We start from the raw sequence: 26,681 nt of genomic DNA on the forward strand, positions 1-26,681 counted from the left end.
TGCGTTCTTTAATTTCTCCATTTTCATTCATTTCCTTCCTATATTTAACATTCCCTTTTTTATTTCGCTTTGCACCTACCTTTTTTCTTTATAAATTATTAGTTTCCGTTTACATTTATCTTTTCCCAGCTTAACTTCCTTCTTTTGTTGGTCTTCATCATGCTCCTCCTTTCTTCACCTCTTCTTTCACTCATTTACTTCCTTTCAATCACTCCATTAGGTTTATTTTTTGTTCACCTTCCTATGCCCTTTGCGTTGTTTCACTCATTTTGTGTATTATGTTTGCTCTTGCTTTTATTGTTTCTCCCTTTCTCATTCTTGCTGGCTCTCTTTTCCCCACTGCCTCCCTGTGTCTTTTTGCCTCATTTTAGCCGTTTCCATTGACTTTTTCTCACCAACTTTCTTTAAAAAGTTAAATAGTGTATTAGGAGCGAGTCCTTTGCCCCGCTGGCAATCTGCTCCACCTGGCTTAGCTGGAAAGCCAGGTCACAGAGGAGGTCCAAAGGCATAATATTGAGGATTCACCCTCTAACTATTTAAAGGAATGGTTCGCCCAAAATGTTTTATTGCCCAAAAAGATGGGCAATCATAAAACAAATATACTCGCTCTTTTAAGTTCCCATGTAAAAGTTTGAGCAATTCAAGCTCAAAAATTGGAAAATCAAGCACATGGGCGCATCCATTTTGTGAAATGGATGCCCGCCTGTGCTGGCTTTTGCGGCACTAATTGAGGAAAAGCCAGCCAGCTGTAGTAAACAAAAGCTACCACTGGGTGGCTTTTCCTTCATTGGTGCCCGGACTCGGAGGACGCGGACGGGAGACTACAGGCAGAAAAGCTGCATCTGAATCTCGGTAAGTGCCATTTATTTATTTTTTAAAATGAGCACTAGCTGCAGGCTTTTTCTATGTTTTCCGGGCTGGAGGAGCCCGGAAAACTTAGAAATAAAACCGCAGCTTTAAAAACGTATTTATGTTTGCGGTAGCTTTTGAAGCTACCGCAAACATAAATACGTTATTGTGTTTGAAAACGCTGCGGTTTTTCTTTCTAAGTTTCTTGGGTTCCTCCGAGCCTGAGAAACTTAGAAAGAAAAACTGCAGCGTTTTCAAACACAACCGCGTTGTGTTTATGCCTAAATCTGCTTTCCCATTTGGGGCTCCACAGGAGCCCGAGAGCCCCAAATGGGAAAGCAGATTTAGGCAGAAACACTGCAGCATTTAGCCTTTCCCATTTGGGGCTCTCGGGCCCCCCGTGGGGAGCCCGAGAGCCCCAAATGGGAAATCAGCTGTAGGCAGAAACACTGCCGTATGTAAACACAACCACGTTGTGTTCTTGCCTGCCTTGGCTTTCACTTTGGGTCTCCGATCCTCCATGGGGGGGAGCACCGGAGACCCAAAGTGATAGCCACGGCAGGCAGAAACACAACGCGGTTGTGTTTCAAAACGCTGTGGTTTTTCTTTTTAAGTTTCTCAGGCTCCTCCTAGCCGGATGTAACGCTCACCTGGTTCCCACGGAGGCGCGGCGTCAAAGGCGCAGAACTCTGAAGATGGACAGGAAGGGCCCCTCTATTCTGGCTTCCCTGGCTTGTTGGATACCCTCCTGTGCGTGAAAAGGGAGTATTACCAACTGTGGAACAATGCTCAAGCCTCCCACTCCCTTCCAACCCTCCACGATACCTCCTCCACGATTCCCCGTGAAGCCTCACCTTAGGGTTTGGAAGGATGAGCTCTCCATCCTGCTTCTGATGCAGGGGCGCGTTGAAACCCAGTTACTTCACTGGATTGAGGATTCAGGTAAGGCGCTGTAAAAGTTCTGTTCAAAAGTTCAAGCTTAATAATAATGTTCGTTGTCTAATTGCAGCAAGCGCTAATGCTTATGTCTTTTTCCCCATAGGGGCCGGGGTCCGGAGATGCCAGGAAGCGGCAGGACCCGAAATGCAGTGGGAATAATCCAACAGGTAAGACTTAAAAGGAAACTGAACTTTCCTTATTCCTTTTCTCCCTCTCACCTTTGTTCTTGTCTTTTTTCCTCTAGGCGCCGGGGCGTAGCTGAATCCGGAAGATCGCTGCTGAAGATGGAAGCACCTTGCAAAGGTGAGTAAAATGCAGCGCTGCAGCGATCGAAACGAAATGCCTTTAAAATGATGTCTTCCTTTTCAGGGCCGTTGGAGAAATGGCTCCGGGATGCAGATTTAGCAGGTAAGGGCTTTTCTTCTCCTATTCTCTTCCTTTCTCCCCTTGCAGGTGTTCCAGGGTGCTGGCAGGCGTGGCTGAAGTCAGGATGCAGGAGCTGACACGGTGAGCGTCCAGCTGCTAGGTGCAGAACAACGCGAAGCATGTGTGGCTGTTCGGGTGGGGTTTAAATAGCCTTGGAAGAAGTTCCTGGTATGTATCCTTCCACCAATCAGGTATGTATCCTTCCCCGACCACACCCGGGTGGTGAAGTAGTCCTACAGGTTAAGTAGTCCCATTCAGGCCTCAAGAGGGCCTCGATGAAGCAGCAAGGTCTGCATCAGGTAAGTGTGCACCCAAGCACTTAAACACATATCCTCTTCTATGAGCCTGGCGCCTAAGGCGCCAGGACTGGGGTCCGCTATGAGCCTGGCGCCTAAGGCGCCAGGACTGAGTCCAAAGGGCCCCGACTTGGGCCCGCTGAGACTTCCCTGGGGAAAATGATGTCTGCCTCTGGGGTTGCTGGGCCCGGCCTGGCTCCTTAGAGGTAGGCATCATGACACCGGAGGAGCCTGAGAAACTTAGAAAGAAAAACCGCAGCGTTTTCAAACACATTAACATTGTATTTATGTTTGCGGTCGCGTCAAAAGCTACCGCAAACATAAATACGTTTTTAAAGCTGCGGTTTTATTTCTAAGTTTTCCGAGCTCCTCCAGCTCGGAAAACTTAGGAAAAAAACGCAGCTAGTGCTTATTTAAAGAAAAAAAACAAATTGCACTTACCGAGATGCAGCTGCAGCTTTTCTGCCTGTAGAGTCCGGTCCGCGTCCTCCGAGTCCCGGCACCAATGAAGGAAAAGCCACCCAGTGGTAGCTTTTGTTTAATACAGCTGGCTGGCTTTTCCTTCATTAGTGCTGCAAAAGCCAGCACAGGCGGCCATCCATTTCACAAAATGGATGCGCCCATGTGCTTGCTTTTCCAATTTTTGAGCTTGAATTGCTCAAAATTTTACATAGGAATTTAAAAAAAAAAGAAAAGTGCGAGTATATTTGTTTTATTATTGCCCATCTTTTTGGGCAATAAAACATTTTGGGCGACCCATTCCTTTAAGCCTCAAGTGTCCCATGACACTAACCCTTTAAATGCTGTGGATTATCAGTTTTTCTTTTTATTCTATACTATTTTCCTCACTCTTGAACATGTGTCTTTTCTAGGCTCCGTGCTACAACTGGAAAGCTAATCACAGGCAGGATTTCGATCTTACAGTCAGAGGGATTACTGTGCTAGCCAGATGAACATTATAATGTCCTTTAATTAAAAAAATAAAAAAAATTAAAAACCACCCCCATCTTCCAAGGAGGATACCATAGGCTAACACATCCTTCGTTTTAAGCTTTCAAGCTGATCTATTGTAGGTGACGTCAACCCATAAGTTACAAAAACAGGAGTATACAGAATCTGTGTTATTATGCCGCTATTCACATTGTAACCATTCCACCAGAAAGCAAGTACACCAGTGCCCTGCTAATGATAGTGGATCACAAAACATTGACTCAAATAAAGCATCATACTTACCATACTTCTTTATTGGGCAACTGCCAGGGGGCCTGTGGGCTCGTCTCTTTGTTCCAACCATTGTGCCTCAGTCGAGTTTAACTTCGGACCACAAATAAAAGCTGCATCAAATTCACATCTAGGGAACAACACATAGAAACATATGGTTAATGGTGAAACTTAAGGCTGTATGGAACATCTGATGGGAGAGTTCACCTCCACACAGTGCACTGTATTAACAGGGATTTCTTGGCACACCAGTGGCATCTCAACCCCCTCTCCTGATGGGATCTGTGCTATGTCAGAATTAGAACTTGGACACTGAGGCATAGTTTTAAAGGTTTTATTTTTGTCAAATTCCAAATAATCTGTCCCTTAGTCTACAAGCTAATTCCCTGTTCTATAAAATAATGTCTAAATGGTGCTGGTCAGGATGTCTAACAATTTTAAAAGTCCACTATCCAGAATCCTATTCTAACCTGCTCACTTTCCCGACCTCCAAAAGAAAACACAATGGGCCTCATTACACGGTAGGCGGTAAGGGTTTACCGGTACCGGTATTTTACCGGTAAATCCTTACCGCCTTACTACGAGGTCCCTTTGCGGGTTGGAGAATTTAAAGCCTGCTTTTTGCAGGAGTTAAAAACCAACCCGCAAAGGGACCAGGGAGCTAATTACGGTACCACAATTTGCGGTGCCGTAATTAGCACCTTCCCCATTCCCATTATGCCCTATGGGGCAAAAATGGGAATGGGGAAGGGCAATGGGGGAAGGGGGAATTACCACCCCAGCAACCTTGGAATAGGGCAGTAATTCCCCTTTCCACCAAGGCGGTGTCGGTATTTTACCGGCATGGACCAAGGTGCTAATAGCACCTTGGTCCACCGCCGTCCGTGTAATGAGGCCCAATGACTTTTTGTCTATTATGTATGATGCATTATAATGGGATTAGATTCATGGGGGACGTTTTCAAGGATGGAAGGTTTCTAGAGTTCCCAGATGCAATGGCAGAATATGGATCACACTCTGGGCTTTTTCTGTCGTACATGAGACTGACAAAGGCTGCCAGAATCATGTGGGCAAGCTTTACGGTGCAGCCTGAAACAGAGGAATCTATAACATTAATGTACGAGTTAGAAGTTGGCTGGAGGAAAGTATCGAGGTTATATAGTAGACTGTTGGCAGGTAAGAGCGGTGAATCGCTCACAGTTAATTTTGGGAAGCTGATTTAAGTCAGAGCTTTTATGATGTTGAGTGGAAAAGCACAATGCTAAATGTTGCGGTGGTCTCTAGAAAGGTCCGACATAGATTAATGCAACTGAATGTACTACACAGGACTTACATGACACTGCACAGAGTGATAGAATTCAACAAACAAGCATCCCTGACTGCCAATGGTGTGGCACTGACATGGCAGATCTACATATGCTGTGTAAGTTCTAGAAGATTCGGGTTTCTGGGGGTCAATAAGTAGGGCAGTGAAGAAGGCCGGGATAACAAGATTTAAATGGGACTCCAGATGAATGCTTGCAAGTTTTGTACCCCAGATCACAGAGAGCTGCACATGAAGTTAAATCAATGGACCAAGACTGCAGATTAGCTAACTGCATAATTGCCATGTACTGGAAGCGGAAAGAAGGTCTGCTACTTTCGACTTGGTGGATGGATAAGCAGAGGTGGTCAGTGGTTGAGACTGCTGAGTTGTATAGAGCCCTGAAGAGGGGATTAATGGAAGCCACTGATAATTTCCAAAGCTTGGAATGCTCTCCTAGTGGCATTACTAAAGAGAATAGCAACCTAAAACCTGTACGGTAAAAATAATCCAAGAGACCAAATGATCACTGCACCAGTTTGCAAAGGAAAACAAGGTTTATTACATGCAAAGACCTCGGACAGTCCCGTAGAACCGAACGGACACCCCAAGAAATGACATATTATACAGCTGAAAAACACACATCAGCATACATAGGATACAATGTTATCCTTCCACCCTAATTGGCTACCACCTATAGAACATGCTAATGCCCCCTATAGTCCCTGGAACGACTGGCCACTCCTTATTTAACCCATTCCCCCCTTTCCATGTGGTTCCCTACATCGTCACTGGTGAATCCAGGTACAGGATTGGCTAAGAGTATATGGAAACATTAATAAATCATAACCATTGCGTGATGTGCAACCCTGCTATGTTTAAAGGAAGACTGGCGAGTCCAACGCTGCTTTGATAAAACAATAAGCCTTCACATTAACCCAGCTGCCGCGGCGCACTCAAGCTGCACCACCGACCATGTACTGAATTTATTGGCATCACCTCTGCTTCTCTTACCTCAAATCACAAAACATTTCACACATGGCTACTCCTTCATCTCCTTCAGTTTCCAGGGGCCCATTAATAATGTGACCAGGGCACCACTCTGGAGTCTGAATTTCAGGGATTTATTTGCTTTTGGTCATGAGTCTACTTGTAATTCAAATGTGACAACCGCTCCTTGGGTGAGGGTAGTAGTGCTCTAAACCTCTGCCTGGCCTATTTGCATCAGTCCAGAAAGAGTAGAGACCCCCTCGATCGTAAGGCAATATACTTTGTTGGCCGAAGACCAACAGCCTCATGTGTTTTAGTATTAGAAAGGTGTAGCAAAAGCTTAACCACGGTGCAGCCATTTTAAGGTGACCGAAATCGCCATTTTGTTTCCTTCTTGTTTTCTCTAACGTTGCCTTTTGCTTCATGTAAAACTGCTTTGCTGAAATATTATTCTGCTTCACTGGTGCATAATGAAAGGCCGCGAGAGGCATGTTGAAACATAACGCAGTAACCCAGACATAAATGCCCGGTCTTCTCCCTCACATATCCTTGGAGAGTGAGCAGCAAGGCATTCTAATCAGTACAGCAGGTGCCAGCTAGTCTCAGTAGCACAGTAGAAATGCTAGAGCGAGCATTAAATGACTTGAATTATGCTCTTCTTTGCGGCCCCCCTTTCCTGAGCCCGCTAGAGCCCTGGAGAGCAAGTTGACCCCCAGCACACAAATAGAAACTAGGAGATAGCAAGGACTGGAATGTGTCTCTCTCTATGCATAGCTTGCTTGCAGAGACAGAAGCATTGTGTTCTTTAAAACAAAGACTTATGTCTGTCGGCTGACAAAATTGCAAACTGTTACTAAATGAATGTTTGAAGGTGTCATACTCGCCACCATTGTCAATCATCGAGCCTAGTTCAAAGGAAATGCAATAGGGGCGGTATAAGTTGTGACACTGCTGATTACTAGATGCTTGTTTTGTATATTAACTGTTGTACGAATTTCTCTCTTGCGTCCCCCGAGGTCTGGTAGACACATATCGCGGGGCGTGGGACCAGTTGGTCAACTGAGACCATTTGCTTTGCAATAAACCCTAGATTTTGGGAATACAACCTCGTATCTGGCCTACCAGTTCGTGTGTGGTGATTGTGCCTTGTTTCCACAAATGAGGGTCCCTCAGGGGCCCCATCACTATCACAGAACCCATGCCCTATTCTCATAGATGTATCCTTTATGGGGCACATCCCTATACTCCCCTCCCACTGCATTGCTTAAAGGACGGCATTTCCTAGGGAGCCAAAAGTATCTCCTAGTAACTGTTTGTTTTAAGTTAACCAGGCTCTCCTAGGGTATAAGCAGAAGCTATTTAGCTGCCAGCAATTGTGAGCCCTGTTCTATTTCCTCTCTGGGGCTGCTGTGGTCTTTTAAGGACTGGACTGCAGTGTCAGACAAAAGAGGAGACAGCTGGACTGACCGGATGGTGCAAAAATCACTGAGTGCACACCAGGAGGGGCTCCGATGCATTGAGGCCCTGATGCTTGCATGGAGGTTTGTTTTTTATTTAGAAGGGCGTGACATATGCTATTTATTGAGAGATGCACAGGCAGTGGCAAGAAAGTGACCTGTTGCTAGACACTGGGGAGAGAGAGTGCGAAACCCTTCATAGGGGGTTGGCCGACCTGTGGAAAGCCCCACTGCAGGCAGTGTTGGGAGACCAGACATTGTGCAGATAGGTGGCGGTAAACCCAATCCACCATGAGGTATTTGAGTACAGGGTTCAAGTGCCAAACAGGTACAATAAAAAGGGACTGGAGGGAACACATTAGTGAGCGGTTTTAAGAATTGCAAGATGGGGGGGGAGGTGCTGTTGCACACAAGGAAAATGGCTGCCACCGTAATACCCTGCGCTAATTCATCCGTCCCGAGGCTGCCTAAGAGGCTGGAAAGCTGTGCTGCTAAAGACCCAGACACTTGGACATAAACAGAGAAAATCCTGGTCAAGTACGACCTAAATCCGCCAGGATATGGCCGTGAGGAGATTGGCCAACGCCCAGCACTGTGGCGATCCGGGTTATGGAACCGGGCGGATCCACCCATTTGCCGGGGACGCAGGGGAGCTGCAGGCCGCAGGTGGGAGGAGCCTGCGATGGCAGTTCGCGCCTAGCCTGATACATGGGCTTTGACTGGGACAAGCTGAGAAGACGGCGGTGTCTGACACTCACCGAAGGTCCCCGTGCACGTCCGAGATCCGTGGGGTGCTCCAGCTAAAGAAATACAGAAAAACGCTCTTCACCCTCCCGTGCACCACGATCGGACGTGATCCCACAGTGATTCCTGAATAGCGCGACAGGCACGTCAGCTCCCTGGAACGGCACGACAGCCACGCTCGACCCCTAGTAAGGTATCGGAGGTGTGAGGAAGGGATGGAACATTGTGTGGCGGGCCTGGCCCGGTTGTGTGGGGGTCTCCCGCCTGGACCGCGGCTCGGCCTTGCGGCTGAAGCGGCATTACATTCTGGTTGCCGGTGGGGACGCCCGTCGCCGTTGCCTGTGAGGAGGGACAAACACGTCTGGAGGCTTGTGAACACAGATCCGGGATTAGAGATACTCCAACCTCCATGCGCTCAGGATCCGCTGAAAGTTGGTGCTCCATGAGTAGAACAACATCCTGCCTCGAGGCGTACTGCACAGCCTGGAGCCCACTGGGTGGCAGGGCACCACCCAGTGGGCTCCAGGCTGTGCAAACCCCCATGGAGGACGCAGCCCTCAAGGGCACTACAGGGCGATCCGGGGGAGGGGGGGGGAATGCACTATAGTTTCAAGGGGAGCTGCATCTCCGATTGCTTGTTGGAGGGGGGCCAAAACACTGCTCCACGCCTGATGTATTACGGCCTCTAGACCACCTGGAGGCACGCAGAAACTTTACCATTGAAAAAAGAAACACCTGTGACGCACATTGGCTCCATAGGCAAAGACTGCATTCAAGGATTCGAGATAATACGACCAGAATACTAAGTACATGGAAGGACACGGTCCATTTGTAAGTCTAGAAAAATTGACACCTCTCACGATTGATGGCAAACATATTTCGGTGGCCGAAGGCCAACCGTCTCATGTACGAAACAATAGAAATACAGGTTTCCAAGTTTGACCAATGAACGGCCATTTTGATGTAGCAAGGATCGCCATTTTGTTTTTTAACGATTGCTCATTGCTTTCTGTTCATATTGCTTCGCAGCACATTTCTGCTTACACTGCACGACTGTTAACATTGTTGTCTGAACGTGAAAGGACAAGGCCGCAAGGCCGCGAGGCTAATAAGAGTTTGTTGAAACACAACATAGGCAGCTCCGGGGAGGAATGCCCGGCTCCCTCCCGAATGTAGCCTTGAAGCAGAGCCGCAGGGCATTTAATCATTTCACAGCTGCCAGCCAGTCTCTTTATATGATAGAATATTTTAGAATAAAGCAGCTAAAGGCTTGAATTATGTTCTTCTTACGGCCCCCTTTTTCCGAGCCCTATAGAGCGCGTCAGCTCCCAGGACACGAATAGCACCTCATAGATAGCAAGGTCTGGAATGTGACTCTTCCCCCGTATGTAGCTTGCTTACAAGAACAGAAGCACTGTGTTCTGTTCAACAAAGAAAAGATGTCTCTGCACTTCAAGGTTGCATATTGTTACTAGGATAGATATTTGAAGGTGTCACATTCGTCGGAAGTGTCCATCATCAAACCGAGTTCAAAGAAACCCAATAAAGGGGGGTGTTAAACATGTCACAGGTGATTGTATTATAGGCATTTTGTATATATGTAACTGATGTACGTAATTCGCTCTCTTGCGTCCCTCGAGGTCTAGAGATACACGTCGCGGGCGTGAAACCGAGTTGGCCAACTGAGACTATTTGCTTTGCAATAAACCCTAGCTTTGGTAATACAACCTCGTGTCTGGCGTATCTATCGTGTGTGGTGACTTGCCTTGTTTCCATAACGCGAGGGACCCCTTTCAAGATGGCGCCCGAATAGGGACCCTCCCCTACTTGTTCCATCGTGTACGGTGTAATTGAGTAAAGGCGGAGAACAACGAGGACGGGACGATCGAGCCGGGATCAAGAGGTGTTCGGGGCGCCATGTAGAAGTGATGAGATTCCTTTGCTGATCTGCACACATCTGATCTCTGATCAATGTATCAACGTATCTGGCTACAGAACAAGGAGGCGAGGGTCCCGAAACGAGGCAGAAGCCAAGAAACGCAGACACAACGTCATTGGTTGTGTCAGTATACAGACGAATTGTGTCCTGGAGGACAAATTGATTTATCAGGTGAGTCATACCCCGATTCAAAATAATCCTGATATTGGCTGAGAGTTGACTTTGCAAAATCAAACGCCCTAGGTAAGGTTGATTAACCAGGGGGGGAAGGTTGAAACATGCCTGGGGTATTGTCCACCCTAGCGGGGTTTTTCCGCTGTGATATGATATGGTATTTGTAACGCGCCTATACACAAGTCTTTCAAGGCGCGACGAGGGAGGGAAACAAGGGGAAGACAGACAAACGATCCTACTAGGCCAGGTGTCATTCAGATCGCGCAAGTGCAGAGGTAAGGGGAAAAGGAGGAAGTGCAGGGGGAGGAGGTGGGGGGGAAGTGCAGTACAAGGTAAGTAGCGTAAAAAATAATAAATAATAAAAAGGGCCAGCTGGTGGCAAGTGCGAGGTAAGTGCAGAGCAAGTGCTGGGAAGGGGGCTGTAGGGATACAGTGACAGTCCCACAGTGCAGGGGGAGCCAGGGAGGCAGTGCAAGTGGAGAGTGGCTGGGCCCTGGACCGAGGTTGCTGAGAGTGGCCCAGATGCAGGTTTAGTGCTGAATTCAGTGGGGAGTTAAGCAGGATTAGCAGGGGAGAGGGAGAGAGAAGGCAGAAGCGAAGAGGAAGGTTTTGAGGTGCTTCCGGAACCGGAGATGGTTCTCCTCAAGTTTCAGGGAGGCAGGAAGGCTGTTCCAGAGGGAGGCCCCTGCTGCGGAGAGAGATCTACCCCCAGCTCGTTGCTTCGAGAAGCGGCTGACCATGAGGGAGTTGGAGACGGATGAGCGAAGGGCTCGTGAAGGAAGATATTTCCTTTGGTAGACAATCTTTGGAAGATGGCCAAATTGTACCACCTGGGGGAATGCCGGCGTATGAGATGTATGTGAAGTATGGTGTGGGAGCGATAATATTCTGTGAGACTTGGCATAGGCAAACCAGAAAGCAACAAGACCATCAGTGGCCGATAAATGGTAGTTTTGAGATAGCGAGAATAGCTAATTTGGAAAGAGTATTGATAAGAAAGAAAGCGCATCCCGCAGCATTTGATATTGTTAAGGACTGGAGAAGGGAAGCAATGCTCCGACTTAGAAGTAGAGCGAAGCATGCGCACAGGCATAAATCGAAAGGTGAAGTAGCGGAAGAAAAGGAGGAGGAGTGGACTGAGAGTCTAAGGAGGTCAGGTAGAAGTGACCAGTTGACTATAGAAAAAATATACCCACAACGAGAATTGAACATAGCAGATGAAGTGATGGAAAACACATTGATCCATACAAAACAAGGCCCAAGATCAGAAGCGAGGCCAAACACGTCAGTAACTATTGCTCAAGCCCCTCCCGTAGCTCAAGCCCTCCCACAGCCGCAGACCGCGCACGTAACACTTCCTATTGGCCAACCAGGCCCACAGCAGACACTCCCTGTTCCAATTGTCCCATCCGCACCTCCCGCCTTAGATACAGACTCGGTACCGTCCGTTCCTCCAGGGGTTGAAGTTGAAACCACGGGGGCAAGAGGCGGGATTGAACAAAGTGGATGCACGAGGGTAACTCGCAGTGCAATCAGCAAAGAAAGGAAGGTGGAATTGCAACAACAGGCAGAAATGTATATAGACGGGAATGATGGGACGGCAGCATTGGCTTCGATGTATGACTTCCGAAGAAGCAACGAAAGACAGGTAGTGTTGGAATGCATGGGTGAATATTTGGTGGAGAGATGGAAACAGTTAATTGGGAAATTACCACCGCAGCGATTGTTAGACTTAAATGCATTAGCACGCTGTAGACAAAGAGATGAAGAAGTGAGGGAACATGTGTATGGACTTTGAGCGTAAAAATGAATTGGATAATGATTATTCTGAAATGTTTACTGCACCTCGGTACAGGGGTAAGGATATCGGGAGAAATAGGAAGGAGGCGGTAGAGCCATATGTACAGCGACGACATTCAATGTCGTCAGTACAGAGGGGCGACAAATTGAAAGTATGTATACGAGAGGCGTTCAGATGGATGTCGGATCCCAGTATCACCACAATGGAGATACATGAGATATTTGATTAATATTCCATGCCCATGAAAAGAAAAGCACTGCAGTCGATGGCTCAACATTTAATAGACAAAAGACATGAAAAAACGGCAAGCCCAGCCCACCCGAATTAATAGCAGTATATAAGAGCACTAGAGCGAGGGACAGGAGAAACAGCCCTATCGCTTGATCTGGGAATATTATTACACATGAGAGAAGTGGGAGGGACAGTAAGTGGGGCATTCCCTATGAGGGAGGTCCCACCTATCTTTGTGCCAAAAACAGAGGTTCCCGCAACGGGCACCGTAGCGGCGCAGGTAACGCCAGCCCATTATACCCCAGTACGTACATGTCCCCTTTTCCAGACAGGAGGTGAACAACATAAAGCAGACGATTCCCGATATAAGAAAGAATTCTGCAGGATTTTAAAAGGAAGTAGAGTCCTGCCTGCAATCATCTGTGATTACCATGGGTGACATAGACCTAATATTACCAGTGATCCTGCCAACAGACATATGGAAGCAAATAAGAAAGGTGGATGACGTAACGGCCTATGGCGCAACATGGGCGGACTTGATAATAGAAGACAAGAATAAAGCGGTTGGAGGAACACCAGGAGCGAACATGGTAGCATTACCAGCACGCATAATACAGAAATTAAAAGAAATTGTCCCAGAGAAAAGAATTCAATGGGACAAGTTGACTGCATGTGTGCAAGGCAAGGAGGAGTTAGCAACAGATTATTTTAATAAATTCGAAGTAGTATTTGCAGACTTCAGTGGGCAGGATGTAAGCTCGGAAGCGGGGAAGAGGCTATTTGTTGATAAATATGTGAGGGGGTTGAGACTTTCAATTCAGAACCTAATAATGACATCAGAAAGTGCATGGCAAGCAAAAACGCAGGATAAAGTATTGCACATGGCCCAATATTATGAGACGAGAGTGAATGCGGGAAAGGACCAGGAGGAGAAAGATAGAGTAAATCTGAAAACAAGGGTGTTACTGTAGCAAGTAACAGGACATAATAGAGGAAGAGGGAACGCACAAGGGAGGAGTAATTTGAATATGCATGGGGGGCCATTGAGACCAAATCAGTGTGCATACTGTAAGGAGGAAGGACACTGGCGAGCGCAATGTACACATTTACACAATAGAAATGGACCCGGTCAGAGAAGACAGCACAGAGGGCACCAAGGAGCGAATGGACCAAATAGGAATAGTATGCAGCAGCACCACAATAATGAAGGTAATCAAAACCAAGCCCAAAACCAAAGTGCTCCTAACGCGAGTAAGGGTCAGCAAAACCAACAGTATGGGAATCAGAGTGGGGGAAATAGAGGAAAGAATGGGAACATTTTCAATACGCAGCCAAATGCGTATTACAGTAATAGTAGTGACTACACATCGGATGATGTGTTATTTCCCCAATAGGACAGTCCAGGGCAGGGGTCGGAACCAGTGTCTATTCCCGTGAATCAGAGAGGACCCTACGTAGAAATGGGAGTCGGGAATAAGGAGCACCGCTTCCTTGTAGATACAGGAGCTCAAAAGTGTTCAATAGACCATCACTTGGTTCCGGATATACCACTGTCAGGGCAAAAGAATGTTTCTCTAGGGTTCGCAGGTACACCAGTCATACACCCAGTGTCCCAACCAGTCCCAGATACTATAGGATCATTCACTGAACATTGTCCCTTTCTCCTAACAGAAAATTGTGGGTAGAACTTGTTGGGATTGAACTTGTTGAAAAAGCTAGGTGCCATTATACACTTTACGTCAGACGTGGTGTTTCTGACGATTTGGCCACAAGATGCCCCAGTGTCAGAATTCAGGTCTGATACCTTGCCAGGAGAGTTAAGAGAAGTGGCAACCTGTATATGGGCGATGCATGACAACGATGTAGGATGCTTGAAGATAGAGCCAGGGAGGATCATTTTGAAAGAATGAGTTATACTGCCAAGAATTCCCCAGTATAAAATTTCGGCAAACGGAGAGAAAGGATTGAAAAGTATCGTTTCGGATTTGGTGAAATTAGGGGTAATTGAAGAAATTACAGGCAGTACATGTAACAGCCAGATTCTTCGTGTTTAAGAAAGGAGGCAATGAAGTACCATATCGTTTCATAATTGATTTGCGCGCGCTAAACAAAGTAGTAGATCCACAATTTCCTTTGGTCCCAGACGTCACTACAATATTGACAATGATACCTGGCTCAGCAGAATACTTAAGCGTAATTGATCTAAAAAACTATTTCTTTAGCATTCCGGTGGACAAGGACAGTAGATATTTGTTCGCGTTCACATTAGGGGGACGATCATTTACATTCACGCGCATTCCACAAGGATATACGGAAAGTCAGAGTATTTACAGTAGAGCGTTAAAAGAGCAGCTAGACATGCTAGAATTACCAGTGGGGTGTGTACTATTGCAATACATAGATGATCTGCTGATCGCTGCTGATACAGAAGAGATTTGTAAAAAGAGCACCGTATTACTACTGTCACACCTAGCAGCACATGGCCATAAAGCTAGTTTGAAGAAGTTTCAATATAATCGAAAGGAGGTAGCTTATTTAACTTTCAATATAATCGAAAGGAGGTAGCTTATTTGGGCTACCTACTTTCGAAAGAAGGGAGAAGGCCAACGCCAGAACACATAGAAGAACAAGTTACTTCTTACCTTGTAACGTTCTTTCGACGGGATGTTCCTCCGACGTATTCCTCATCTTAAATATCTCCTTCCAGCTCTGCTGGCCTCGGAAACATTTTTCTCTCTTTAGAGGGCGCTGCGCGTCGACGTCCTCCGAGTCGATGTCCCTCAACAGCCGCCGTATCGACGTCATCCTGCCTATAAAGGCCGCGCGCAGCGTCCGTTGCTCAGTTCCGTTTTGTAGCCCACAATAATACTTTCTGGACTAAACTAATCACCCTGAAGGAGCGTAAGCTGCAACAACAAGGGAAGTAGAACTGCGGGGATGGATGGGAGGGTCGATGAGGAATACGTCGGAGGAACATCCCGTCGAAAGAACGTTACAAGGTAAGAAGTAACTTGTTCTTCGAAGGGATTGTGTCCTCCGACGTATTCCTCATCTTAGATAGGCTCCCATAGCAGTATTCTATTATTGGAGGAGGGAGTACCGACTTCACGCTGTCTTCTATTGATGAATAGAATGCAGTACAGCCCTTCCAAACATAGTCTCTTGACTGGAGGAGGAATCCAAATTGTAAAAACGTGTAAAGGTATGGACAGACGACCATGTAGCAGCCGCACAGATGTCTTTAACCGGCACGCCTCTTTTGAGGGCCGAAGAAGCTGCAATACCTCTGGTCGAATGAGCCCTAAGGTTTTGAGGGGGCTCTTTCCCTGCCAGTTTATAACATTCCAGAATGGCTAGAATGATCCATCTGGAAATGGTCTGCTTAGTTATTGGTAACCCCAGCTTGTGACCTGCGTAACCTACAAACAGCTGGTCTGCCTGTCTTATCCTGGCTAGCCTACTGATGTAAAAACTTAAAGCCCTCCTAGGGTCTAGCCTGTTTAACCTCTCTTCCTCTTTCCCAGGGTGAGGAGGAGGATACAAAGATGGTAGGGTAATCTTCTGAGTGATATGGAATTCAGAAACCACCTTTGGGAGGAAATTAGGCTTCACTTGCAGGACAACTTTGTCTTTGTGAAATATTGTGTGAGGGGGTTTACAAGAAAGAGCTTGTAATTCGCTCACCCTTCTAGCAGATGTAAGTGCTATTAATAAAACAGTTTTAAGGGTAAGGAATCTTAACGAACAAGAATGGAGAGGTTCGAAAGGTGTGCCCATCAGGAAAGTTAGTACTAAGTTTAAATCCCATAGGGGAACTTGGAATGGTCTTGGGGGATAAACATTGGTTAACCCCTTTAGAAACTGTATTACCAAGGGTAATTTGAAATAGGATGGTTCTTCCGCAGTACGCTTAAAGATGGATAGCGCTGCGAGATAGCCCTTAATGGTGCCAACTTGAAGGCCTGAATTTGCCAAATATAGTAGGAAGGACAAAACCATTGGTGTACCACATGAAAAAGGGTTGATATTCTGTTCTCTACACCAGCTGCAAAATCTGTTCCAACGGCAGCGGTATAAAGACTTTGTTGCTGGCCTCCTTGCCGAAAGCAACACCTCCATAACATCATCAGGGAGGTCCCAATCCTTGTACCTCAGCCTTTCAGAAGCCAAGCGTGAAGGTTGAGGGTTTTGATGTCTGGATGGAGAACCTGACCTCCCTTCTGTGAGAGTAGGTTCTCGCTGAGTGGAAGTCGAATTGGAGGGCAGATGGACAAGTCTAGAAGGTCTGGGTACCATGTTCTCCTGGCCCAATCCGGGGCAATTAGGATCATGGTTCTCCGGAATCTTCTCAACCTCCTGATCATTTGAGGAATGACAGGGACCAGTGGGAACGCGTACAGAAGCGGAAACTCCCAGTCCACTATGAACGCGTCTCCCAGAGCTCCTCTCGGGGGAAATTCCCTTGAATTGAACAGGTCGCATTTCCTGTTTAGGCTGGTGGCGAACAGATCTACCTGAGGGGTTCCCCAAAGGGCGAAGATCTCTTGAAGGACTTCCTGAGCTAGTTCCCACTCGTGGGAGACTGTGCCCTGCCTGCTCAGAGCGTCCGCTGTCAAGTTCTTCTCTCCGGCTAGGTGAACTGCCGATAGAGAGATTCCTTCTTGGATTGCCCAAAACCAGAGCTGCATCGCCTCTCTGCACAGGGGTAGTGATCCTACGCCTCCTCTTTTGTTGAGGTAATGCATGGCCACCGTGTTGTCCGTCATTATCAGGACGTTCTTCCCTTGTACAGCTGGCAGGAACGCCTTCAGCGCAAGTCTGATGGCTCTCAGCTCTAACAGGTTGATATGTAGTCTGGACTCCGATGGAGACCAACGACCGCTGATGGTCAAGTCGTTGGCTTGGGCTCCCCACCCCGAGAGTGAGGCATCCGTGACTACTGTTATCTCCGGCCAGGGTTGCCAAAACTGTTCTCCTTTCAGAATGTTCTCCTGACAGGCCCACCACTGAAGGTCTCGAGCTACTCTGTCGGGAACTTGAAGAAGATCTGTCATTCTCCCTGAGAATTGTGACCACTGAGTCCTCAGTGCCCACTGGAGGGATCTCATTCTCAAGCGAGCCTCTGGCACTAGGAAAATGCAGGAAGCCATGAGGCCTAGCAACCTCAAAAAGTCGAAGGCTGGGAGACGTTGGGCATGTTGGAACTTGGTGACCATCTGTAGAATATCTTGAGCCCTCACCTCTGGTGGCGAGGCTTTTCCCAGGGAAGTGTCCAGGATAGCTCCTATGAACTGGAGTCTGCGATGGTATCATTTGTGACTTCTTTAAATTGAGGGAGAAGCCCAGTCTGTGAAGGAAGCGGCACACGTGATTTAGCTGGATCTGAGCTTGTTCCGAAGAAACAGCCCTGATCAACCAATCGTCCAGGTAGGGGTAGACGTGAATACCTTCCCTCCTTGGACTTGCAGCCAGTACCGACATTAACTTGGTGAAGACCCTCGGGGCGGAGGTCAGCCCAAATGGCAGCACTCGAAATTGATAGTGAGAGTTGCCAATTGCGAACCTCAGGTATTTCCTGTGTTTGAGATGGATAGGCACATGGAAATAAGCGTCCTGAAGGTCCAGAGATACCAACCAGTCCTGGAACTGAAGGGCCTGGAGGATCTGAGAAAGAGTGACAATCTTGAATTTGTCTTTTCTGAGGAATTTGTTCAACTCTCGCAAGTCCAAGATGGGTCTCAGTCCTCCGTCTTTCTTTGGAATGAGAAAGTAAGGGGAGTACCAGCCCTTGTTCCTCTCCGCTACAGGTACCGGTTCTATGGCACCTTTCTCTGGCAGGTCCAAAATTTCCTGCAAGAGGAGCGTATCTGGAGCTTTGAGAGCTGATCCCCAGTGGAGGACTCTGAGGTATACGTAGGAAAGGCAGGCAGTAACCTTGGGCAACTGTTTCCAATGCCCAAGCATCTGACGTGATAGCCTGCCATACCGCCAGATGTTGAGTCAACCTGCCTCCTACAGGTGTCCTGTGAGGGAAGTCCTCAGAGTGGTTTTGGGGCGGCTGATGCAGATGCCGATGGTAAAGAGGCACCTGCTGTTGCTGCGGCTTTTGAATATCTACCCTGTCCACCTCGGGTAGTTCTTCTTTGTCCCCTTTGAACCGGTCTTCCTCTACCTCTTCCGAATGCGGAGTAGAAGCGAAAGGACTTGCCCCTCGCAGAGGTTCCTGTGGGACGAAAAGGAGTCTGACGGATTGCAGCTCCTAGGGATTTAGCTGCTGCTTTTGAAGTTTGCAGTTTCTCTAAACTGTCATCCGCCTTTTTCCCAAACAAAGAAGAGCCATCGAATGGCATGTTCAAGAGTCTGGCTTGCACATCTGGGGCAAAACCAGACTTTCTCAACCAAGCGAATCTCCTGGTTGATGTACTTGCCGCCATTGCTCTGCTGATACTGTCAGCCGAATCAATGCCCGTCTGGAGGGATTCGCATATAGCGGCTTTACCGTCCTGTATAATATTCAGGAACGCATCCCTTTCTTCTCCCTCCGGGATGCAGTCAGCCGCTGTAGAAGCACACTCCCAAAGTGTATGGCTGAACCTAGCAAGGGTGCAAGTAGCATTCACAGATTTTAACGCCATGCTACATGCTGAAAAGACTTTCTTTGCCATAGCATCATATTTTTTATCGTCCCTGTCCTGTGGGACGGTAGGATAAGCCGTCTTGACATCGGTAGAGGATGCTGCCTGTACCACCAGACTTTCTGGGGATGGGTGTTTAGACAAAAACTCCGGGTCTGTAGAAGATACCCTGTACTTTGTAGACAGTTTTTTATTTACTGCTGATACGACATCTGGGGTTTCCCAGTTTGTCAAGATCTTCCTCTGAAAAGCTTTATGAAAAGGCACCACAGGATCCTCGTGTGGGCCTTTGTCAAGAATATCCGTGAGGTCATCTTGTTGGAAAGATTGTGAAGGTGCAGACCACCCCATGAACTCTGTGATCCTGGCCATTAAGGCTCTATAGGGGGTTTCAGCATGCTCCCCCGGGTCAGGCCTAGCAAACTCCACCTCAGGGGAAGTGTCTAATCCACTTGCCTCATGTAAGGAATCATGAAGATCCTTTAACCTGCGTTCTTCAGAGGAAAATTCCTCTCTAATTGGGGTTACAGGTCCCTGCAACTCAAATGTGTCTTCCTGTTCAGACAATTAACCCTCTTCCAAGATTGAGGACATAGTTCTCAATTGTTCTGAACTCATAAAGGGAGTAAATCCCATTTCCAAGGCAGAGTGTGCCGAACTTGTCATTATCGGCTTCGAAAACGTCGATGTCGTCGAAGGCTTCGAACGTGGCGTCGAAAACAAAGGCGGAGGCCTCGAAGACCTCGACAGAATTGGAATTCTACTCGACAATCTGGAAGCCATCGACGTCGAGGACCTGGGAATAGTCACTGGGTGTGTCGTAACTGACTTTTCTTGGCGTCGACGCCGGTGTCGAAGCTGGCGTCGAGTCGACAGACCCGTGCGTCGAAGGTCCCTTCGACAACGGCGTCGAAGACACCGACCTCGGCGTCGACGGAACCCTCATCGACGGAACCTTCGAGGAAGGTTTGGAGGTCATAGTCCTACTCGAGGGTTCGAGACGCGCTCGAGAGATTTCCTTCGTCGGGTACTGCGACTCGCGGCGTTTTTGACCTTCGGGTCTTTCGACCAGAGCATCGCTCTCGGCAGTCTTCGAGGGGGTCAAGGCCGCTTTCTCGAAGACGCTCATCATATTTTTGCGGAATTCCTCCCATTCAGCCCGGGAACTATGTTTCGTGGGGCAAGGGATTCTTTTTGGCGAAACAGAGGAAGAGTAAGACGGAGAAGGGGATCTTCGATGTCTCCTCTTCGAGTGCTTCGATCTCGAGGAGTGATGGGACCCACTCCGAGACCTGGAGCGCGAATGTTGACGAGGAGACGAGTGTCTCGACTTCGTCGACGAAGAAGAAGCTTTAAAAGTCTTACCTTTCTCCAGCTTCCCCCTACGCTCCTTCAGGGCCTTAGCTGTCATGGACATACAGTCCTCGCATTCCGAACAATGGTGTTCAGCTCCCAAACACCACAGACAAACTCTGTGAGGGTCAGTCAGCGACATCTTTTTCCCACAATCTTGGCATTTTTTGAAGCCGGATCGAGGAGTTGTCGGTTCCGACGAGGAAGCCATCGAGTACGGGTCGAATAACTCGAGGTAACTAGGTATTAATCTGACAATTACAAGAGTAAGCGCGGAAAAACGGAACTGAGCAACGGACGCTGCGCGCGGCCTTTATAGGCAGGATGACGTCGATACGGTGGCTGTCGAGGGACATCGACTCGGAGGACGTCGACGAGCAGCGCCCTCTAGAGAGAAAAAATTTTCCGAGGCCAGCAGAGCTCGAAGGAGATATCTAAGATGAGGAATACGTCGGAGGACACAATCCCTTCAAAGGTATTTCTTGTATGCCTATTCCAAAGACACAGAAAGGAGTCAGAGCCATAATAGGCATGGCTTCTTATTGCCAGCAATGGATCAGTAATTTTGTGTTAATTGTGAAGCCAATGGTGTTATTAACTAAGAAGGATGCGGTGATGCCTTTGCAGTGGAATGAAGAATGTCAGAGAGCGTTTGATCAATTGAAAACTGCATTATGTTCTGCTCCAGTCTTGGGCACTCTGAATTATGAAAAAGTTTTTAGATTATTTGTATACGAGAATGAAGGATGTGCATTAGCTGTTTTGACACAGGAACAAGGTGGAAGAAATAGGCCGTGCGGCTATTTTTCTTCTGCGCTGGACCCTGTAGCGCGCGCACTACCACAATGTTTGCGATCTGTCGCGGCGGCTGCATCGGTGAAACAAACTGAAGGGATGGTATTGGGGCATACTTTAATTCTGATGATGCCACATGTCATAGATGTCCTATTAAATAGGACACAGACGCAACACCTCACCTCTGCTAGACTGACAAGATATGAGATTATCTTGTTCGCACCCCATATCCAAATTATGAGGTGTAGCGCTTTGAATCCTGCAGAATTAATGCCACTGCCCATAAAAGAAATTAGTGACAACGAATCACCACCCCATGATTGCTTAATGGTCACTGAGGAAGAAACGAAGGGGAGAGTTGATTTAAGTGACATCCCACAAAAGGAGCCAGATGGAGTTATTTTGTGACGGCTCTTGTTTTAAACTACCTGATGGCACGTCAACTGCTGCTTATGCTATCACTACCCTAGAGAGCGTTGTAGAAAGCAAAAGAATCCCCTACAACTCGGCACAAGCAGCAGAAATAATAGCATTGACCAGAGCCTGTTTGATTTCTGAAAATTTGAACGTGAATATCTATACTGATAGTCAGTATGCTTTTGGTGTGGTTCATAACTTTGGTCGACTCTGGGCTGAGAGGGGTTTCTTGACATCGCATGGGGCCAGAGTTCAACATGGCTCTTTGATTGTACGATTGCTGTCTGCACTCACGTTTCCAAAGCACCTAGCAATAGTGAAATGCGAGGCACATAAAAAGATAACATGCAAAGTGGGAGAGGGAAACGCATTTGCAGACAGAATTGCGAAACAAACTGCCACTGATTTGAATAATAAAATGATCAGTCCAGACTGAGGAAGTACCAAGTATGATAGAAGATGGAATTTCCACTGTCAAAGAGATGCAGGCCGAAGCCACAGCGGATGAGACACAAGGATGGGCAGAGGGCTCTGCTGAGTTAGATTTAGAGGGTTGTTGGGTGGATTTTGCCAAATTCTTATGTGACTGCAATGGTCACAATGGCTCACAGCCCTACCCACATCTGTGCGAAGAAAATAATACAGCACCCATCTACGGTATGGCAGAATGCGAACATAAAGAAGAATGCAGAGAGGTTGGTGCAGAACTGTATTACACGTTTACAACACAATGTAGGAAAGGGAACAGTGACTCCAATAGGCAGTTTTGGCCCGCTCTCTATGCCTTTTGAGGTAATCCATTTTGATTTCATAGAGATGGAGGTGCCAAAACTTGAAATATGTCTTAGTGGTGATCTGTGCATTCAGCAAGTGGGTGGAGGCATATCCCTTAAAAGACTGCACAGCAATGAGTACGGCAAAAGTAATGCTTAAAGAATACTTTTCCCGTTTTGGCTTGCCCAGTGTCATATGGTCAGATAACGATCCACATTTTGTGGGCGCAGTGGTGTTACAGATATGTGCAGGTCTTCAGATTGATAAGAGATTTCATAGTTGAAGGCATCCAAGTTCGACCGGTCTTGTTGAGAGGCACAACGGAATCCTCAAGTCAAAAATGAGCAAGATATGTGCAGGGAGCAAGTTGAGTTGGGTGGATGCATTATCGATAGCGCTATTGTGCATGCGTACGTCTGTACAGGCTAGAACTGGGCTCTACCCGTATGAGATTGTGATGCGGAGGCCGGCGAATGTTTGATGCGCACCTCAGCCAAAGCGACTGAGTGAAGTGGAACAACCTGTACTTTTAATGCAGAAACTGCGTTTGATTCATCAGCAGGTGCATGAGGCTCTACCCGTAAGATATACTGGTCCGGGGCACGCGCTGGAGCCAGGCAACTGGGTGCTGCTTAAGAACTTTGAGAGAAAATAGTCGTTAGCACCCAGGTGGCGCGGACCCCATCAAGTGCTTCTGGCAACGCAGACGGCAATACGGGTGGATGGGAGGAAGTCGTGGATCCATGCCAAAAAGATCCCATCTTCACTGAAAGACTTGCCCAATCCGGACGACCGGAAAGAGACAGCGGTCCCAGAAACGAAAGAAACTGCTGACAGTCCACCGCCGCTAAATCTGTCAGAGCGGGAAGTGAAACTCTAAACAAAGCCTGAAAAGATTGCCAAAAAGGGGGCGGGAAGGGCAAAGAGTGCCCCAACGCTGCCCAGCAGAACCTACATCATTGTTGGCTGACACGAAATCTGCATTGCAAATAACGTCAGATACTAAACGTGTACCCCTTTGGCGCCCACCAGCACTTGCCATTGCGCCAGAGCCAAAGACCGAATCCGCATCACTGTCGCGGCGCACATCAGCATCTGCCATTGCGCCGCAGGCTGACTCTGAGCCTGGATCTGGAAGTGCACCGGCACTGTTCACGGATCACACAATACCAGGAGTGAGGCGATATGATTTGCGGCCTCGAAAGACAGAGTGATCCACAGTTCTTTGGTGTTTATGCTAACCTCTGGTTCCGCTCATGGACGGAGAAGGAACTAGAGGTGTAGAGGAGAGAAGCGTGAGAATTGTGCAAGTCGGACAATTCAAGACTCGCGGCTCCTCGGTGCGATCATAAAAAGGTACATGTGTCCTGAACCAGAGCGGACAGCTGGGCACACATGGTACAAAGGCAATAGAGAACTGTTCAGAAGTCCTCTGAGCAGTATGAGAGAGGATAAGTGATCTTGCCTAGAACGAATAAGCAAACCAGGCTGCAAAGGGCTGGCAGACTAAACTGTTCACAATTCCTTTGAACTTATTGACATCCGGACAAGTGCGACAAAGAGAGATATTCACAACGAACTTTGTCAGGAAGAAGAAGGACAGTGAGAAAAATGTCGGGACCGGTTTCAGCCTCCTCCTGCAACACTGCTGAGAATGAGTTAGTTATAAAGACTGTAAACTTAGGGAAAACACATGGTTATAAAAATTGTATGCTGGCTTTGACGATAATCATGTGCTTCATGAGTGTGGCAGCACCAATAACGACAGCCTTTGTGTTATGGTATGTGGAGTCTATACACCCATTGGGAATGTTTTTACCAATAGTTAATATATCCACTACTGTAAGCCCGGTTCAGGTGATTACTTATACCCTGTCCCCAATGGAAGGGAGACACAGAAGGGTATGGGGACAATACGCTATTACTCATCATGAATATGACGCATGCAATTCTAAAGAAAAATAATAGTTGGGTATGCGCCCATTTACACAGCATGCAGGGAAAGGAATAGGGTGGTATGTACAACCATTACCATTAAGTTCTGCATGCAGTGCATCTTTAATTGCAATGTTTTATGGGAAGTGGAATAAGAGTAGTACGGGTCAATTAGATAGAACAAACATGAACAAGTTTGAGAAAATTATCATGAGGCCTGTGGGTTGTTCCATATTTGATAAAGCACAAGTGATGATCCCAGAACCTACACCAAAATGTACGTGAAAAATAACACGACAAAAAATAGACAAGATAGATTGTCTCCACCAGTTAAAACATCTGTGATGACGTTTCGTGTAAGAACAGAAGGGAACAAAGATGCAATTCCCTCTTATTACACGGTGAATTACAACCCGAGAACTGTCCCTTTTTGTCTAAAAAAGAAAGGCTCCTATTTACAAAGAACATTTACTGGATGCATGAAGACAGCGGTACTAAAATGGGAAATAGAACCAGTATATGTGGGAGATCCAGTCTATTTCATATGTGGAGAGAAAGCATATCCTTGGTTGCCCAGAAACTGGGGAGGTACATGTTACCTAGGTCTACTGTTCCTGGGAGTGTTCTTCTTAGAAACAGCAGACATGGTCAGGCTATCCATATCTAGAACCAAAAGGAGTAGCGAAGGTGTTTTGATAGCGAAGGACGTAGCAAAATCATTCATTCCATTCTTGTCCCAGATAGTGAACTCCTATAACATAAGGCAGCTGTCCAGAATACCAAAAGATACCATAAACACAAAGACAGATATACTATTTAACATGACGTTGGAAGAAAAAGGAATTAGGTTAATGACGCTGCAAAATAAAATGGCTCTCGATGTAATCCTGGTTGATCGTGGGGGAATTTGCAAGATTGTCGGATCAGCGTGCTGCGTATTCGCAGATGACTATTCCCCTAAGATTTTTGAAGCAATAAAGAAAATGCATGTCCTAAGCTCTGAACTCCCTACTGGAGAAGGGGGCTGGGGAATAGAGTCCTGGTTTTGGGGAATACTGCGTTCTTGGGGATGGAAGTTGATTGCTATATTAGTAGTAGTGTTTGGAATATTCATAACGTGCTGTTGTTGCATACACTGCCTACCGATAGTTTGCACTTAGGTAACTGAGGGATGTACTAAGGGATGTATGCATATGATAAAAAGAAAACAAACTTATGGCTGGGATGACAGACACAAATGAAATGAAAACAGTGAAAGAATTAATGGCTATAGATATTAATGAAGATGATGATGCTTATAATAGCATGCAAAATTCAGACATAAGTGCTTCAGACTTATCATCATCAGAGGAGGATCCAATAAATGAATGAGATGTTTGGCATACGGCCAAAGGAGGGTTTGTCAGTGTAGAAAAATGGACACCTCTCACGATTGACGGCAAACGTATTTCGGTGGCCGAAGGCCAACCGACTCATGTACGAAACAATAGAAATACAGGTTTCCTTATTTGACCAATGAACAGCCATTTTGATGTAGCAAGGATCGCCATTTTGTTTTCTAACAATTGCTCATTACTTTCGGTTCAAATTGCTTTGCAGCACATTTCTGCTTACACTGCACGACTGTTAACATTGTTATCTGAACGTGAAAGGACAAGGCCGCAAGGCTAATAAGAGTTCGTTGAAACAACGCAGGCAGCTCCGGGGATGAATGCCTGGCCCCCTCCCGAATGTAGCCTTGAAGCAGAGCCGCGGGGCATTTAATCATTTCATAGCTGCCAACCAGTCTTGTTATATGGTAGAATTATGTTAGAATAAAGCAGCTAAAGGCTTGAATTATGCTCTTCTTATGGCCCCCCTTTTCCGAGCCCTGTAGAGCGTGTCGGCTCCCAGGACACGAATAGCACCTCAGAGAGCAAGGTCTGGAATGTGACTCTTCCCCCGTATGTAGCTTGCTTACAAGAACAGAAGCACCGTGTTCTGTTCAACAAAGAAAAGATGTCTCTGCACTTGCAAGGTTGCATATCGTTACTAGAATAGATATTTGAAGGTGTCATATTCGTCGGAAGTGTCCATCATCAAACCGAGTTCAAAGAAACCCAATAAAGGGGGGTGTTAAACATGTCACAGCTGATTGTATGATATGCATTTTGTATATATGTAACTGATGTACGTAATTCGCTCTCTTGTGTCCCTCGAGGTCTAGAGATGCACATCGCGGGGCGCGAGACCGAGTTGGCCAACTGAGACTATTTGCTTTGCAATAAACCCTAGCTTTGGGAATACAACCTCGTGTCTGGCGTATCTATCGTGTGTGGTGACTTGCCTTGTTTCCATAACGCGAGGGACCCCTAGGGGGCCCTTTCACATTCGTGCCAACACGCTCTGGAGACCTAAAACAC

General features: G+C 47.0%; 1 protein-coding gene across 3 annotated transcripts in view; it reads right to left on the bottom strand.

Annotated features, from left to right (window-relative positions):
• Positions 1–26,681, bottom strand: part of LOC138521755 (E3 ubiquitin-protein ligase TRIM39-like) — a 197,362-nt gene that overhangs the window by 113,111 nt on the left and 57,570 nt on the right. For all 3 annotated transcript variants that reach the window (XM_069634813.1, XM_069634814.1, XM_069634815.1), the window contains exon 2: positions 3,744–3,861. In XM_069634813.1, coding sequence (XP_069490914.1) covers positions 3,744–3,804 — 61 coding nt within the window. In that variant the 5' untranslated portion in view covers positions 3,805–3,861. The remainder of the gene's footprint in view (positions 1–3,743; positions 3,862–26,681) is intronic.

This window comes from Ambystoma mexicanum, chromosome 13 (assembly GCF_040938575.1).
Source record: "Ambystoma mexicanum isolate Mex_15411 chromosome 13, UKY_AmexF1_1, whole genome shotgun sequence".
NCBI lineage: Eukaryota > Metazoa > Chordata > Amphibia > Caudata > Ambystomatidae > Ambystoma > Ambystoma mexicanum.